The 17,691-nt window shown below is 44.0% G+C and overlaps 1 protein-coding gene across 2 annotated transcripts; it reads right to left on the reverse strand.

Annotated features, from left to right (window-relative positions):
- Window positions 1-339: 339 nt before the first annotated feature.
- Window positions 340-16,221, reverse strand: VLDLR (very low density lipoprotein receptor). Of its 2 annotated transcripts, XM_054003664.1 has the most exons (19): window positions 16,008-16,221; window positions 11,859-11,978; window positions 10,798-10,920; window positions 9,818-9,940; window positions 8,172-8,543; window positions 7,943-8,065; window positions 7,735-7,857; window positions 7,147-7,266; window positions 6,945-7,070; window positions 6,399-6,570; window positions 5,826-6,050; window positions 5,553-5,671; window positions 5,046-5,185; window positions 4,802-4,943; window positions 4,343-4,489; window positions 3,324-3,413; window positions 2,853-2,930; window positions 2,574-2,743; window positions 340-2,253 (listed from the first exon to the last, which is right to left on the reverse strand). In XM_054003664.1, the coding sequence occupies exons 1-19, from the start codon at window positions 16,219-16,221 to the stop codon at window positions 2,218-2,220; spliced, it is 2,763 nt and encodes a 920-aa protein (XP_053859639.1). In that variant the 3' UTR covers window positions 340-2,217. The 2 variants fall into 2 exon arrangements, with proteins under 2 accessions (XP_053859639.1, XP_053859640.1); XM_054003665.1 differs by lacking the exon at window positions 3,324-3,413 and having other exon boundaries at window positions 16,008-16,140.
- Between the last annotated feature and the right edge of the window lie 1,470 nt (window positions 16,222-17,691).

Raw genomic sequence — 17,691 nt, forward strand, 5'->3', positions numbered from 1 at the left:
TAACACAAAAATGAAGAAGGGCAGGAAAGAATAAACCTAGTGAGACTAAAAACCAAGCAACATTTGCAAGTAAGTACAGGCCATTTTGTATCATCTCCTGCTACTGCCTTATATTCCCCACTCCTCCCCTCCTGCTATATGAAGCCATGTAAGTTTTATCTGGAAAAGTGTTAAGTCCCTTCAAGACCATAGGAATAAATTTTGTTTGTCAAGGCACTATTCTTTGTTCACCACACTGGAGTAAAGTCAGAAAACAAATTCCTAGAGTCCACAGTGTCTGTAAAATTTACTCAGGTTGCCAAAATAGGGTTAAGTTGCTACTTCAAATAAATATTAACCTCAGGAAGAAATGTCTTTATTTGTCTCACTGGTTTCTCCTTATACCATTTGTTATGATACTGGTAATAGCAATGAAATTCATCAAAAAAACAGAGCTGTTCTGTACAAAGACTGGGAAGGCAGAGCATTTTGCCTGTAATTAGCTGCCATGTGAATTTATAATTAACCATCTGACTGAGAATTACATTTTGTTTTGTCACATTTACACAAATACTTCAGAGTATCCAGATTTAGGAGTTTAACCAGAAAAGTTGAATTCTACCCATAACTAATGAACCTCACATATTACAAAGTTATGAAAGGCACTTTATCCCAAAAGGTACTTGGTAAAATAGATACAGTATTGCTAGCCAGAAACTTTAGAGGCCCCCTTACAGCCTAATCTTTGCAAGACAATTTAGTCTACATAAGTTCCAGATATCTTAAATGCCTGCAGTCAAGAGTTGCCAGAGATAGCTTGTTAGAAGCTTCAACTCCCCAAAGAGTTGTAAACTTGCTAGAAACAATTTATTTTAAATCTGTACAAGCTGGCAGCTGTCCTCATCTGTTAATAAAAGGAATCCACAATACAGGAAGACCATTAAAAGAACAGACTCCAGCTCTAGCTGCAATGAGAACAGGCATTAGAAGCAAGCCTAGGAACTGATCCAAGTTCTGACTTGATGATTTTTGTTGTTACTATTTTAGAGACAGGATTGATTGAGAATGATTTAACATGTCATCACTAAAGCATAACCAAGAGATTATTGCTTCTTCCAAATGATGTCTTAGCCTTGAAATTCCATTCCTCCCACCATAAGCAATTTTTTTCTTATCTTGAAGGGGGAAGGATTAGCAACAGTCAAATAGCACCACATACTACAAAAGTTATGGGGAGTAACTGCCAATAGCCTGACACTGCAAGGACCTCACATTCACCTGGCAGACCACACTCTGACCTGTCTCCATCTTACATGTCTGCCAGTGCTGCCTCTCAAAATATGCAGCAGTAGTTGTGTCATTTTAGCCTGTGTCTGTCCTAACTTAGGAGATCAGCTGGGCTTCTTTGATAGGAGACCCACTCTGTCCATTGCTCCATGCAGACTATTAGTCTCAAGAACAAACATGTCACTTGGCAAGTGTCTTAGCTGCCTAGAATGCTGCTGAAATAATTGAAGAAATACTTCATGATCTGGCTGGCAGTGGTAGTGCAGCCTACTAAAGCTTTCAACTTATGAGATACATTGTTTTACTTCAGTGCTAATGTAATAATCAAGAACAATACTTTCAACTGCTTGACTCATTTTATTTTATCCCCTTGGCTGCATTTGAGTTTTACAGTGGTTTCTTAAAGATCATTCATTCTTGTAGACCTCTAAGAGGTAACAGACAAGACTGAAGCAATCATACATACAAAATTACTTATGTCTACAAATTTTTGGCAATCATAATAACCCGTTTTTTCCTATTGCCATTGCCCCAATCATTGAAAAAGAGAGTGTACAATAATTTACATCTGAAGTATTTCAAAGTGCTTGATAGTGATTTTCCAATAATTATTTACAAGTGGCCTATAGACATATGTACAGGTGTTACAAGTTGTGGCTGGAATATGGCTTTCTATGGAAAGTGCTTTATATTTAGTCAGTGATGTTACCGACTAACCAACCCAAGGGTTACGGATAAAACTGTAACCACTAACAGCTGAATTGTTGTGGACAGGTATATACAGAGTTGTTAAATTGTAGAAAGTAATAACTATTTACACAAGTGATCCATAAATGCAGAAAGTATCTTCTTTCTTCCAAGAATGGAGGAAGTTCTTCAGCCACAAACCTGGTTACTATCCCCAAAGAGTGTAAGACACAAGTAAACTGAAAGTGATTGCTGATCCAGTGCTCATGCCATATCATCATCTGTGCTGACAACAGATATCTGTAAAAAATATAAGTACAAGTTAGCTACAGTTGCACTAATAAAAGACAAAGCAACACACATCATTGCTAATTCTGCAGGCTAGTGACCACATTCAGCACAGATTACTCCATCCCAGGTACAGACACTAGTTACCTACCACAACTTTAACCTTAATTATAGGGTAAAGTTGTCAGTTGATTTAGCCCAGTAGTGCCTGCAGCCAGCAGCTTTCAAAAGCAGAGACCTCTCCTAAATTCAATTCAGTTATCATTTGGCAGTCTTTCTACTCCAATTATTATCTGGAGTCTCAGACATAATAGGTTAATAGGTTTACTTACTGCAGGGTAGGTGTGTCCTACTGAACCACTGTGTCTTCCAATATCAATTGTGAGGTCCTCTTCTGTGGTTTTTAGGTAAACTGGGTTATCAAAATTCATGCTTTTCATATTCTTGTGCTGCCAGTTACGCCACATGAAGTAGCCAGCTGCTGCAGCCATCATCAACAATACTGCAGGGAGATAAAGAGATTGCAAACATGGAGAAGAGTCAGGTCAAGCTCCTAAGAGTGGCTTGTCCTACCACATGGGTTCCAAAAGGCTAGTAAATGCTCTACTCACCAGCAGGAAGAATGATCCAAGCTGCTGATGTTCTTCCAGCTGCAGTTACTTCAGAAGTTGTACCACTAGTGTTGAATCCTGCATGAGAATTGGATGCAGTGAGCTTGCATACTGACAAGTTGGTAGATTGTCATATGCAAGCATTTCCCAAACCAAGAAGCTCCTATTTGATTAGCTTGTCAGAAATACACTGCTAGAACAGCCTAACATGCTTCATCCTGTATTAGTTAGAAGCTTTCTTTATTGCTTGCCTTCTCTGAGAACTCCTGGGATTTCATGGGACCTACAGATTCCACACTGTCCTATGTGAACTAAATCTGTTTAAGACATGCTCCAGCTGCTACACTACTCAAGTGATCTGGCCTGTGTTCTCTACTTGCATGCAAAGGAAAAAACTTCCAAGTAGGCTAGTTGGTCAGTTTGCATTTAATTTCTCTAATGTTTAGCAGTGTGAGTTATTGGGACCAGTACCTCCAGGAACTAGTCCAACAGTTGGAGATTTTTCTGTTGTGCTGGTATCTTTAGCCTCAGTGTAAGCCACAGTTGTTCCAGTACCTGAAACTAATTATAGATCAAGAACTAATTATAGATCAGTTAATCCTGAAATTCTGCAATGGCTTTGCTATGAGAGCCATGGTAGTGAAGGTTCAGCAGATGGCAAAAATGATCATGCAGATTGTTAGCTTCACTGGGAACACTGACATTAACTATTTCACTAGCACAGCCTCAGCAGAGAGTTCTTGATGAAAAGTAGTTCCAAGAACAAGGCCAGACAGTTAATGAGGAATGAATTACAAGCATTTAAAGTCACAACAGTCATAAGCCATCCCATGCCTCACATAAGGTTTTCTGAATAAGATTTTGGTTTTACAAGTTTATTGGTTAGGTACAGCCTTTGATACCCATAGTAACCTTTTAGAGAAGCCAAGGGAAGCCAGCATCCTTGCATTTAGCACTCTGTGGCATTCAGAATCAATACACAACGTAGTCAGTGGCACCTTGGAGTTTCTAGTCCCACTCAACAGGACAAAGCAAGCCTGCTGCATAGTCAGTGCTGACAACAGTAGTACAGCAGCATGCTCATCTGGACTGAAAGGGAGGTACAAACTTCCTTGGACAGCAACATTAGCCAATCAGCTTTTGACCTGTGTATTTATATGTACAGCTGTCTTAGTTTATACTCCTGTTTTATAAGAGGCTGAGTATGTTTTGTCCTTGTGCTTGCTGTCTGCAAAAAGCCATGGAGGTACAAGATCTTGTTGCAAATGACAATGATCACGCAGAAACAAAGCATGGACTTTGAACAGCACCTGCAGACTCTAAGTGCCATATTAATGCATAAGGCCCTCCCCTCCAGGATTAATTACATCAGATTAATTTTAGCAAAGCTGTCAGCCTATAGCACAGTATTTCCTACCCCCTAACAGGTTCAATACTCTCCTACTCCTTCCCCATTCATCCTGGGAATGACTGCAGTTGTGTTACAGTACCTGTACATCTCAGACCATCCTCCTGCAAGAAGTACCCAGCAGGACATGCACAGGTGTACTTTGGAGAATGTTCATTTATCTGAGGAGCAGGCAGGCACAGGTAGCTACAGCCTCCATTTGCCATGTGCTCTTCACACCAGTTCCTACCTGTTGGTACAGCAATTAAGGAGTGAACAAGAGTGAGCCTTCATGCTCCAGGTGTGCAGCAGAAGTATTTGCTCAGTAATTGTTTTAGTAAAATTACTTGTCTCAGCTGGTTATAGATTTATATATGCTCTGCCCAAGAAAGAGCAATTGCAATTAGACCTCTCAACCCCATGGGGCTGCCTGTGTTAGAAGCTCCAAGCAGGAGTAGGAATGGAAAGCTTTACAGTGAAGGGATACCATTTGCCACCATCCAGGCAGGGCAGGCTTCTTACAAGTATGCACTGACTTAACTATAAACTGTATTGGAATTACCTGAAGGCTGAACAAGTTCATGATACACAATGATGTCCTGTGCATCATTGAGGTTGTTCACTAGGGTAACCAAATCGGTTCCAGTGAATTTGTTGGCCCCATAGACTGCCTCATTCTCTCCATCAATCCAGTACACACGGTCCTAGAAGACAGGGTCATTGCATCCCATTACCCCCATTATGCTATCAACCTCATACCAGCAAGAAGAGGATTTTTGACAATGACTATAGGATGTCATTCTTACTTCAAAAATGGTTAGAGCAAGAGGATGAGGAAGGAACATATGTGATTTCAGCACAATTCTACGGTCCTGGCCATTCAAGTCCACACTTGACAGCATGTGTAGTTTAGAATCAAGCCAGTACAGGCGGCTTTTTACAAGATCTAGGAGGGAGAAAAGACGAAATATATTTAGTGTCCACATGGAGGAAACCTCCAAATCTTGCTGCAAGAATTGAAACACGCACAGGTTTGAGAATGGTGGCAGTGTTGCCCTAGTTTCTTACCATTCTAAGATACAGAGGGCTGCTGCAGTGATGCCTACGCGGCCTGTGCCTCAACTATAATATACAGCAGTTCAGGAAAAGTTACTATTTCAGCATCTGAGAAGTGCTGATGCCTGTCTTCAGGCATACAGAAGCTTCCCTTTCTCAGAAGCTGAAAATAGTTCTCTGAAGAATGACCTTGGCTTTTGTAGCAAAAAAACTGCTAAAGCTCCAGAATATCTCTGGCAGAGACAAGTTCAACATACCTAGAGCAATTCCATTAGGCCATTGGATTTCTGCTGTCACAAGCTGCTGTCTGTCAAATCCATTCATTCCTGCTTTTTCAATTTTTGCTGGCTCACCCCAGTCTGACCAGTACATAAAGCTGTGAAGCAGAATTTATGTTGTATGATGCACTATAGTACTGTGTAGTATCACTCTTTATTATGACCAATAACTAACAAAGGCTACCTAAGTCAGTTATCAGAACATGTAGTTGGTAGGTCCACTCTTTTAAAAGAACCTGGACAAATACTCACCCAGAGATAGGATCTACAGCAATAGAAGCTGGCTCTCTCAGCTCAGAGAGAAACAAAACCTTTCTTTTTGTGCCATCTAGGCTAGCCACTGAAATGGTCTTTGCAGTTGAGTCTGACCAGTAGACGTTCTTATAAATCCAGTCAACAGCAATTCCTGCAGGGCTGTGTATGTTGTCCAGGATTCTGATGTGTGTTCCAACTTTATCACGGGTATCAATAGAGGCACTGGAAGACAAGAATTACTTGCTTTTAACCACTTCCACTGCAGATACTATCTCTTGGCATACCTCAGCAAATACTGCACAAAATTTCAGGAACAAGATGCATATGGGACTTTCCACAGAGTGCCTTTTGTACAAAGCAGCAGTTGTACAACAGTTACTGTTGTACAGCAGCTGTAGCAGCAGTTACTAGGAAGTGCAACGGGCACACACCTTGGTAGATTGTATCAACTGTACTTTGTCTTTAGGACAGGAATCTAGTTTTCATTACCAGAGACTAGAGAAATAGCTTGGGTAAAATCATGGGATGGTTTAGGGAAGTACACTAGGTTCAGAAGCTAAGCCCATTTACCTGAAGATTGCTTTTTGGCTGAAGTCTGCCCAGTAAAGCTTTTGCTCAGCAATATCAGCATCTAGAGCTATAGAGTTTCTTAGCTGCTCTACAAGCTGAATGTATTCTTTTCTCTCAAGGCCAATCTTCCTTATGTCCCGGCGGTTGGTGAAAATTAGACTTGGTTCTTTCCCTGTGAACAGAGTTTGTTATCTGTACTTCTAGATATTCAGTCACATACTTTTCTTTTATAACAAGTTTTAAGAGTCATCATATTTAGTATTTGCCATTCCACCCTTGGTAGCAGATGCTGACAGAGGTCTTGGCTGTACCATACCTCATCCTTTTCTCCCTCTACGACTTGATGGGGAGGATCCTCCTGCCCAGGGAGCAGACACAAGCAGTTTATGTCAGGCAGCTTTAAGTGCTGTATCATAGCATCATTTGAAGTGTTAGTAGAGATCAGTAACACCATAATAGCTAGTGTAAAAACCAGAGTAGTATAAGCAGTGCATCATTTGCTGACTCATTTTAAAGTGGGAATATAAAAGTCATGTCAACACTCACCAACTGCCTTGCACACCCCAGTAGCAAGATCCATCTGATAGCCACGGCTACATTCACATTTGTAGCCCCCTTTCAGGTTGATACAGATCTGACTACATATACCAGGGTTCTGACATTCATCAATATCTGTAAAAACAAAAGTTTAATTTATGCTCACCTCCAATATCACAGTAGAGTCCCTGTTAAACTACTAGATACTTACCGCCACAAGTTCTCCTGTCCAGAAGCTCAAACCCAGCTGGACAGTCACATTCATAGCCAATAATGAGATCTCTGCAGATATGAGAGCATCCACCATTGTTCACCAGACATTCATTGATGTCTAGAAGAGAGAATTGGCCACTTCTGAGAAGGCATGCATGTTTAGCTTTATAGTCTTAGCCATGGAGCACTTTTCCAGGTACACATCCACTTCCTAACAATGCCTGCCACATCTGATAAATGATCTGCCACTGTTCTGGCACTCGAAGTCATATGCAAGAGAACCCCCTCAAATTCATGTTCACTCAGCTACCAGCACCTTCTCTGTGTTTACAAACAGGCAGCAATAAAGACTGATGTTCCTGAAGTTTCAATGTTTCTAATGCATTCAAGTGCTTTCCTGACTACAGAGAAACCTCCTATCAGCCAGTTTGGCTAGAATAAAACTAGGCTATTAACTAGGTTGGTCTCAGTTGTAAGTTTGCCACCAAGAAGTGCCAACGGGCATTCCAGCTGACATCTGACAACTCAGAGACTACATCCAAGTATATCTAGTAGTCAGAATTGTGCAAAGAGTTTATTCACTTACTACACTCCTTGAGGGGCTCATCACTCCAGTCCTTGCAGTCTCTCTGCTGGTTACACACTTTATTGATATCTATGCATTCTCCACTTCTGCACTTGAATTTGCCGGGTCCAGAGCACTGAATAACTGACATAATGAAGATTGTGAAGGTGACTACCAGCTTCAACAGATACTCTGCAAAGACTTTACTCTTGCTCAATTCCACACTCACCGTTGTTACAATTTGCTTCATCTGTGCCATCCAGACAATCTCTCACACCATTGCACTGCCTACTCCCATGGATGCAGTTCCCATCTTCACATCTGAACTGGTCTGGTCTGCAGGTCCGAGAAGCTGAGGACACAGCCATTACAGACTTTTACTCTTGAGGTTTACTGAAGCAAAGGAAATAAAAGAGGAGTCAAGCAGTACCTCCTAGAGAAGGACCAAGTGAACTTACGGCAGTTGATTTCATCACTTCCATCCTTGCAATCAGGATCTCCATCACAGCGCCACTTTTTGTGGATACATTCACCTGAGCCACACTGCACCTCACTGGCAGAGCACTTCACAGAAGGTGCAGGCTGGCGGCCACATTGCTCTAGAGACTCATCTGAGTGGTCAGAGCAGTCAGCATCATCATCACACACCCAGCTGAGGGGAATGCAAGTCGAGCTCTTGCACTGGAACTCATGAACTCCACAGGTAGGAGGTGCACACTCCAGCTCATCACTACCATCACTGCAGTCATCTTGACCATTGCAGACAAAGCTCTTGGAAATACATTGCCCACTGTTGCATGTGAAGTCTGCTGGACTACAAGTCACATTGCCTGGGGTAATGGGAGTAAGAGAGATTAGTACATTGTCACTTCACACATTTGTGTGAAGGTATTTTGTTTTGCAGCTGCTAGCTGACACAAGATCAGCATCCTGCATAAGGCAATAGGGAAGCCTAAATGACCACCTACAGGACACTTGGGTTCCACAGACCATCCTCACTGCCCTTGGACATTGCAAGTGATAGGCATCAGATTTGAACTACTGGGTGAAAATAACCTTCTGAAGTAGCTAGGCTGTCCTGCACTTCAGATTTCAAGTCTTTCAGAAAACAGGGTCTAACCCTGTGAACCAAAGACAGAAGGTAAAAGAAATGCTAACTCATCATGGATTGCAGTTTGAAATTAAAGTGTTTTGCGCTGGTCCCCAGGACAGCAGTGGCCCATTTGCCTAGACCAGAAGGGATAACAGACCAAGATCTTGCCTGAGTTGATCCCGTGGTTAAGCACACCCATGCAATTTACGTCAGTACAAATTATGCTGATTTAATAGCAATGTAGCTAATAGCTCAGTATGCCTAGGCTCATAGTTTTATCAGCTTCATTAGAAACACTGTCTGTAGATTTACTTGTAGATTAAGGCATTAGTTTGCTGAGTAAGATGGGAACTCCACAGACACACAGCAAAATTCTGGAGATCTGTGTCTCACTAGGCCATCCAGGTAAGATGGTTCCAATGGAAGCCAGCCCTGTGGCTTTGGTTACAGCAAGTATGTCTCAGGACACTGCAGAAAACTCATATGTATACAAATTCTTTTGAACAAGCCAGGAATGCTGCACTCTAATGCTGCAGTAGTAGCTTTACTTGTGTACCATCCTGAAGTTCCAACCCCCAGCCACCCAAACATCAGAAATCCAGCTTCACAGATATTTCAGGATAGGACTATAAAGTAGATTAGCTATGCCCTTAGCTAAAAGTTGCTACTACACTTTTAGGAGATAATTTGTTAATGTAAGCACCAATTTCAGAAACTCTGCAGAAAACAAGATCTGACAGTTGGCTTGCCAGGTGACTAAGCCTACCTGTGGCTACTACCAAAATTAGCAGAGAAAAAAGACACACATTAAAAAGCTTACATTATTGTAGCTCTTAATTCAGCAGGATAGAGGAGTGTTAGAAAAAGTTTGCTTTAAGTAGCTGCAAAACAAGACTAATGTAGGAGAGATATTGATACTATCAAAATTTATCTTCCCAGATTACTGCCCAGCTACTCCTTTCCAGACAAGTCAATTTCAAACAGTTATGCAACCACCATTTCTCTCCTTACCACAATTCTGTTCATCTTCTTCACTGTCACAGTCTTTTTCACCATCACATTTCCAGGACAATGGGATACACTGAGTTGACTGAGGACCACAGCTGATTTCGTTTACCCGGCATGTTCTCGTGTCTATTGAAAAAAAGATTAAGTTCAATCTAGGAGCCACTGATCTTGGGTACCAGCATTTGTGCTGAAAATTGAGACTGAAAGCCTTCAGGTCTGGACAAAGTTGCAGTTATTTACATGCCAACATCTCTATAAAATGATGGAAAAGGCTATACTATTCTGTAGTGTTCAGTTAAAAAAGATGCTTCCAGTTCCTAAGAGATTAATATTTTAAGGGTACCTTTGGTAGTGGTAGCTTTGTGATTGCATGCCAATTACACTGTAGCAGCTTGAGCTACAACAAATAGTAGTAGGGAGGACTAATGCCAAAGTGCACTAGGACTTGGGCTGAAATATTCCCCAGTGTGAATCCTATTGATACAGAAAAATGACACTTCCTGGAACTATATTGCTTAATGAGTTATGATACTTCAGACCAGAGCTGCTAATCCTGAGACTTCATAGTCAAGCCTCTGCACTACTGCTTCCCACACCCAACATGTAGTCAGATACTCAGTCCCTACATTAGCTCTGTAGTATTAGGGCTGCACTTGCAAAGTAGCTGCCTTGGAGAACAGCAATCACTTGGCGGACAAGCCACAGTGACGGTCAGGCCTGCCATGTTCTACTTGCTGCTTCTGTCTGTGAGGAAAACCTGGTACTTGCTATCTCTTACCAGTGCAAGTGCAAGAGTGCCTACTCAGTTCTGCATCTTTCTAAGCAGTGAAAAGTCTCCTCCTGACAAGGCCAAGCACTTAAGAAGGTGCTCCCCAAGACAAGTTCATCCCTGCTTTAGGAGGAGAGCCAGACTGCAAGCAGGCAGGAAGTCAAAATGCTCCTCCCCACAAGCTTGGCTACACCACAACGCCAGGTTCACTTACGACACAGTTCGGAACTCTCATCAGACCCATCCTCACAGTCCGGATCCCCATCACACTGCCATCTGTTAGGCACACATTGACCACTGAGGCACACAAAGTCAGATTCAGCACATGTTTTCTTCACTGCAAGGGAGAAAAAGATGCTTGTTTAGGGACCAGAGCTTAGCTTATTTATTGCTAACAGGGATCAGCTTTGTTGCCCTATAAAGTTCTTCAACATCCTTGGTTTGTGGATACCTGGTGTCGTCCCCCACCAACCTAGTAAACAGCGCTGTTGAACACTTCCTACAGAGTTATTCTGTGTATAGAGAAATATTTATATTAATCTAATCAGGCACTGAAGGACTACTATTCCAGGTTAGTTTATATTAGCTGCTGCTTTAAACAGACCTGAGTTAAAATAAGGTCTGTTGATATTAACATTTAGGTTTTGAACTCTTGAGTTTATAGTCTAGGCATTTGATTTGTCATTACAGAAGCGTGGTACTATGTAATTCTAGGGTAATAGTTTAGGTCTGCCTGAGGAACTGGCAGTTCAACCACACCAGTGATGGATATAGAGTATGATTTGCCTGGTCTGCAAGTAAATCTAGTCATCTGTCTTGGCTTCTATGTCTGCTTAAAGCAAGGGTTGGCAGCCAAAGCTAGATTTAATGTTTACAAGAGACATAGCAGAATCACTTTCACATATAAAACAGGGCTTTTAGCCATGGAATAGCCAACAGCAGAGTGCTAATAGCAAACATTTTCTATTATGTACTCAAGAAACAACTGAGCACAGGCTTATATTCTGTTCTTGTCAGTCACTACTCTCACAAGTGAAGAATTTTGGTCACAAGCTTTGTCTCAGTTGCCAATTTCAGGAGAGTTAGATAACACAGGAAAAGTCAATTGCCTCAGATGGGTACAAGGAATCAAGAATGGTTATTCTAAGAAATTTGTCTTTGTATTCCAACTTCCAGAAGTGCTGGGCAGGATAAGTATCTCTCCAGCTATCTACTGTTAAGTCCCCACTTCCAGCTAGCAAGTACTACTATAGAAGTATTATTTTGGTTGCTTACCACAAGCACTCTCATCACTGCCATCTGAACAGTCTTCATCACCATCACATTTCCAGATTTGAGGAATACAGCGTCCATTACCACATGCAAACTGGGATTCTTCACATTTTGCTCTCGCACCTTCAGTGAAAAAAAGGAACCTAAGCCTCAATACTGTTAAGCAATACCTTGTCACTTTCCCCACTGATCAAGAAGTTACCCAGCCTAATCAGGAGCATAACATCAACATGAAACCAGATCTGAGCTCCAAATTTTTGCAATCAACTTATTCAATCATGAAAATAGAACCGAAAGCTTTCCTTCACAGTACAAGAGCAGAGTTTAAGCACCATAACCATCCACCTGCCAAACAGCAGCAAACAGTCTCAGTGTTATTCTTGCTCAGTTTTCCTCTTCAAGACAAGGTCAAGCCTTTAAAAGTGTGTCCCACGAATACTTATGCTGTCTCGCACCAAGCATCACATTCTCAAAACTCTTCAAACTTTAAACAAATTTGGTTTAAATTTGATTAATGTCAAGCTGGATTAGCATTTCAATGCTCTGCTGCTAACACATTACAGCAGAATCCCTAAGACATCTGTAAAGGTAGCTTAGATAACTGCTTTCTAGCTGAGCAAGTTTTCATGCTTTATGTTACTCCTCCAACAGTGGCATCCAGAGACATTCCTTGGTATACATCAAAAGAAGTGTGATGCTAAAAGAGTAAAGTAATTCATCACTTAATTCTGGAATGAAGTCCATTGTCTCACAACTGGTAAGTCTTGATTTGCTAGTATGTTTGAGTAAGGTACTGCTTTCTGCAAGATCCTTAGAGTGCATTTTCCACTGTATTTTCAGCTCTAGAACTGTATGACCCCATTCCTCTAGGGAACATGCTTTGTCTTGGAAGCCCTGTTATAACTATCACTGAAAGCAGCAGCCTGCATCTTCAGCAGCTAAGCCAGAGCTGTTCCACTTAATGCACCCAGACAAGTGTGTAAGATTGTGCATCAGTATTGGCTGCACATGCCTACAGCATGATGCAAGACTCCTGATCCTTCTTGGTTTATTGCATCATTTAGTGAGGGTGCTTTGTCCTGGCATTCCAGACCTCAAAGGGCATCAAATTTTAGTAGAATATTATTTGCTATTTTTATATCCTCTTTGTAAGACATGCAAAATGCAAGACAGTTTCCAAGCAGAAGGAAGGTACTCAGACATTTTACATTATATTGGCTAGCCACCACACATGAGGTAGTAATAAATGCTGGACAGTAGAAGCAAGAACATGAGCAATTCTATCTGCTGAATGTCTCATGTAAATCCATGATCAAAGATGTGAAAAAGCGCATTACTGAGTTCTGCTTATGTTTTAGTAGCCTTACTGAAGGAGTAAAGCAGTAACCCAGTTGTTAGAACAAAGATAACTTTCTCATGGGAACTGTGTTCAAAAAATACCAAAAATCAAAACATCAACTCTTGTGTATACTGTTTCCTTCACTGGTTGGGAATTACACCAGTATATGCTTCCTAATAGCATGGTTTTGTAAAGCTACTACCACTTGGTCATGAGCTGTCAATCAATTAGCTTGCCTTGAGCTTCACAGCACACCCTAGCCACCAACAAGTGGAAGTAGATGCCACAATTAGAAGCTTGTTTTAAGCCTGATACCTTGCTGTCCAGCAACCTGTAAAAGAAGGTTAGAGCTGTGAGTCCTGGTCACATATTTCACTGCTACATAAAATATGCAACAACTGACTCCTGATAGTTTCAGGACTTCCTCATCCAAGCGTTCACAGTCAGAACAGTCAACCTTTCCCAAAATAGCATACAGAGATATTAGACTAAGCCTGCCACTAAGGAGATCCCAAAATAATTCCATGGCCCTTAGTTACTCTGTTTCAAGCTAGAATAACCAGAAAAGGCTTGCTAAGGCTGCCTAGTACATGGTGTCATACAAATGTAACAGCATTTCGATCAAATGCTACAGGGAAGCTACACACAAGGCTAACAGAAACACTAGCTGAGCTTGGAGTAACAGCTCTAACTTTACAATTACAATCCTAACAACAAGCCATTCTAAGAATATGTTATTGCTGCTGCAGCTGATACCAAGTGAAATGTCAGAGCAACTACTTTTAGCCCACAAACAAGTAAAAAAAAAAAAAAAAATCGACAAGACCTAACACCTACACAGGTGCACAAATATAGAGGTCAGCATCTGCTACTGCTCCTGAAGATGTCTGTCAGACTCTAACAGACTTGAAATGAGCTCCAGTTAAGATGGCTAGTTACAGCCAGTAACTCTGATCCTCTGTCCTACACCAAGCACTATTCTACAATGCCAGGTAACCAATTTAGTTAGATACTACCAGTCTAATCCACTGCTATTTAAAGCAATGGAGTCATACCTCAGCTGCAGCTTCAGTCACTTGACACCTAATGATTTTTGGATCAGCATCAATTAGCCACTAATTCAAAGCTTCTCTTTAATTCAAAGCTGCTCTTCTTACAGTAGAAGCACCATCACACATTTTCTCTTCCTTGGAATACAGCTTAGGCTGAAAAATGTCGAGAACCAGTAACATCAGAGTCTGTGATTGCTAACACATATTTTATTGTTCCCCAGGTAAATACTTACTAGAAGTTGGATCATAAGCAGCAATAGGGTGTAGGGTCACTCTTACACTGTGGTAGTTACACTGACTACCCAAGTTAAACTACCTTTCTCCATATCTCTGCTATCACTGTTAGTTTCAGCCCCTTAAGCATGTCGCTAGATTACTTTTCTGGGCAGCTTCGAACATGTGACACTTGTGTACTGTCATCTGACACCGAGTCCCAGAAAAGCTTCCAACCGTGATTGGGAAACCTTGTGAGACCTCATATAGGAACTAGCTTAGACTTTCCCCGACCCTGGCAATTGCAATTACTAGTAGAAGAGAGCTGATGAGACCACTAACTCAAATTGAAAGAACAATCAGAATAACTTGGTTAGCTAGCCTACTAATCACTATCCACTGCATATCTCTTGTGATGACTTCTGAGCACAGTGAAGTAGCACTTTCAGTGCCAGCCAGCTTGGTCCTTCGTTCTACAACTGTTTAACCATGTCTGTTGCGGAGCAGGCATGGGAGCAACCTACACAAGTGGGAGACGAGAGGTGACTAGGCAGACATTTCTACTCTCTCTCTTTGTATGAGGACTGGATACAACAACATGCTGGCAGGGCTCTACCCAACATACATGGTGTCTGAACTACTGCACATTGTTACAGCAAATACCACCAGGATCAGACACTTAGGCCTACTTTAGGACAATAGTCAGGAGATTTAAGAGTCATACAACAATGAAGACCTCAAATGCCCACCTCCTACCTAGGAGAAGAGGCTGAAGCTCAGGTCCTCAGGGAAGAAAGGAGTCAGCCAAATGATTAGTACCTCCACTTAAGAGTAAATTATTTTTAAATAACCATCCAACTGGCTCAGTGTGCAGGACCCCTGCCAATAGGGGCAACAGCATCTACACCGGGAGGCAGCCCGGGAGCTGGCCACGAGCAGCGCTACTGGCGAGCGCCCAGCCCCGGGAGCAGGGACCCAGCCTTGCCACCAGGTGGAGATCCCTCACGGTGGTTACCCCGGACCCTGAACTAGAGCCATGCCAACAACGCTGGATAACACAAAGCCTGAGTTGCACCGCAGTTTGACAGCACCTTTAACGCCGCGAGCTTCCCAAGCGCTCCTCTTTCCCCCTCCACAATAGAGCCCCAGTCCTCCTCGACGCTCTCGCGTTAGCCCCAGCCCGTCAGACCCTCCTCCTTAGTATCGAACAGCAAGCCGGGCCCCTCCCGCAGCAGGCGGGTGGCTCTCGGGGCTCGGTCCCCCCTCACCGCTCCCGCCGCCCGGGGCCCCGGGGGAAAGGCGGCGCCTCGCCCGGCACGGGGGGCGGCGGGGCCGGCGCGGCGGCAGCGCCCCCCTGTTCACGCGGGCCCGTCCCCGTTCACCCGGGTCCCCCCGGGGCAGCGGGCAAGCAGGCCAAAAGAGCGGGAGAAAATAATGAGAACGAGGCAAAAGTAAAGGGCGGTGGGAGACGGAATCGCCGCGGGGGGCAGCGGCGGGAGTCGCCCCGGCGGTGCGGGCCCCAGCCCACTCCCCCGGCCCCGCACTCACCGTCGGCGGCGGCGCGCAGGCAGCCAAGGGCGAGCAGCAGCAGCAGCGCCCAGCAGCGCGGGACTCCCCGCTGCTCCGCGCCGCGCCTGTCGGCCGAGGCGCTCGGGTCTCCGGGCTCCTGGTCCAGCCGCATCGCCGCGCCGGGGACAGTGTGCGCGGGCAGGCAGGCGCTGCGGGCGGAGAGCCGAGGAGCAGAGGCGGCAGCCGGAGACATGCACGGGGGGAGGCCGTCCCCGCGGCGCTCTTATAGCAGCCGCCCGGCCGCCCTGCGCGCCCGCTAGTGACTCACGGCGCCGCGCCGGGCCCCGGTTGGCTCGCCAGCACCGCCCGCCCCCGCTACCTCCTCCGCGGCACCTGCTGCCGCCGCGACGCGCCCGCACACCGCTCGGCGCGGCTCGGCGGGGCACGGGCGGCGCGGTGAGTGGCGCTGCGGCGGCGCGAAGCGGTGCGGTGCTGCGGGAAGAGCCCTCCGCGCCCTCCCCACCCGGCCCTCCTTCCGCAGGGCGGGGACGGGCACGGTGCGACCCTGCTGCCAGACCCTGCACCGGGGCGGCGGAGCGTGGCAGTCCCGGCGGGAGAGGCTCGGGAGATGCGGCGGCAGCGGCGGCTTTGTTTCCCCTGCGTCTCCCCAGCGCCGCTGCCGCCGGCCGCGGGGAGGGGGGATGCGGCTCCCGCTGTCCGGGCGTGCCGAAACCCGCGCTGCGCTCTGGCTGCCTCCGAAGAAGCTTTCTTCCACGCGGTGCCCACTGGCCCCATGCGTACATGCTCGCGTGTTTGTGCGGTTTTCCCTCCCTCGGTAGCGGAACTTGATTTAAAACGAAGCAGGCGTAGCTGTAGAGGAAGAAAAGCACTACTTCTGCTTAATCCGATAGAGGGATCGTAGTTAATCAGAAATTTTGCAAAACGGTGTGTCAAAATCGTGTAATTACAAGCTTAAAGTTTTATTTAAGGAGGAGAATTGGTCATTTTATGCCACGTTTGTAGCGTTTTATACCTCCAATTACGTCTCGGTGAAATATACATAGAAAAGAAGGACTGGTAAAATACAAAGTTGCATTTGTACGCGGCACCCTTAGAATTCGAAACTGTGCTTTCTAAAATACTCTGCTTTCTAAAAAACCCCTATTTTTATAGACCTGCTAGTTCATGGTGGTGTGTGTGCTGTGCTTTTAATACTATTGTGCAGATACAAACCTCAGCAAACAGCTCCATCAAAAAATGATGAAAAAGCTGTTGCTGTTTCTTCCCTTGGAAATGAAGTATTGATTTGTTAGTCTAATACTCTAAGTCTTTTCCAGTAGCATGAATGATTCCTCTGGTGAAGCGAGTATTTTTGATTTTCCATGTTTCCTCAATGCCATAACATATTTCTTTGTATTTTATTTGCAGAGTGAAGCTCTTTTTGATTCACATCCGGTTGTATCATGACTACACTAAAGACAAACCATACTACTGCATGAATAACTTTGGAGTGGATTATCTCTTGCAGTTCATGTAATGAATGACTACACACACCATCCAAATGGGCAAATAGTTGGTGTATCAGAGACTTGTTTAAAAAGTTAAGATTTGATTTTGTGTAACTGAAACACATCTGGAGATTATATTTCTCATGTGTGTAAATATGAAGAGCAGTTCCTAGTGGTTGCCTTCCTACAGTTCTTCCACTTCATGGCCTCAGGGG

The sequence above is a fragment of the Vidua macroura genome, chromosome Z (assembly GCF_024509145.1).
Source record: "Vidua macroura isolate BioBank_ID:100142 chromosome Z, ASM2450914v1, whole genome shotgun sequence".
Lineage (NCBI taxonomy): Eukaryota > Metazoa > Chordata > Aves > Passeriformes > Viduidae > Vidua > Vidua macroura.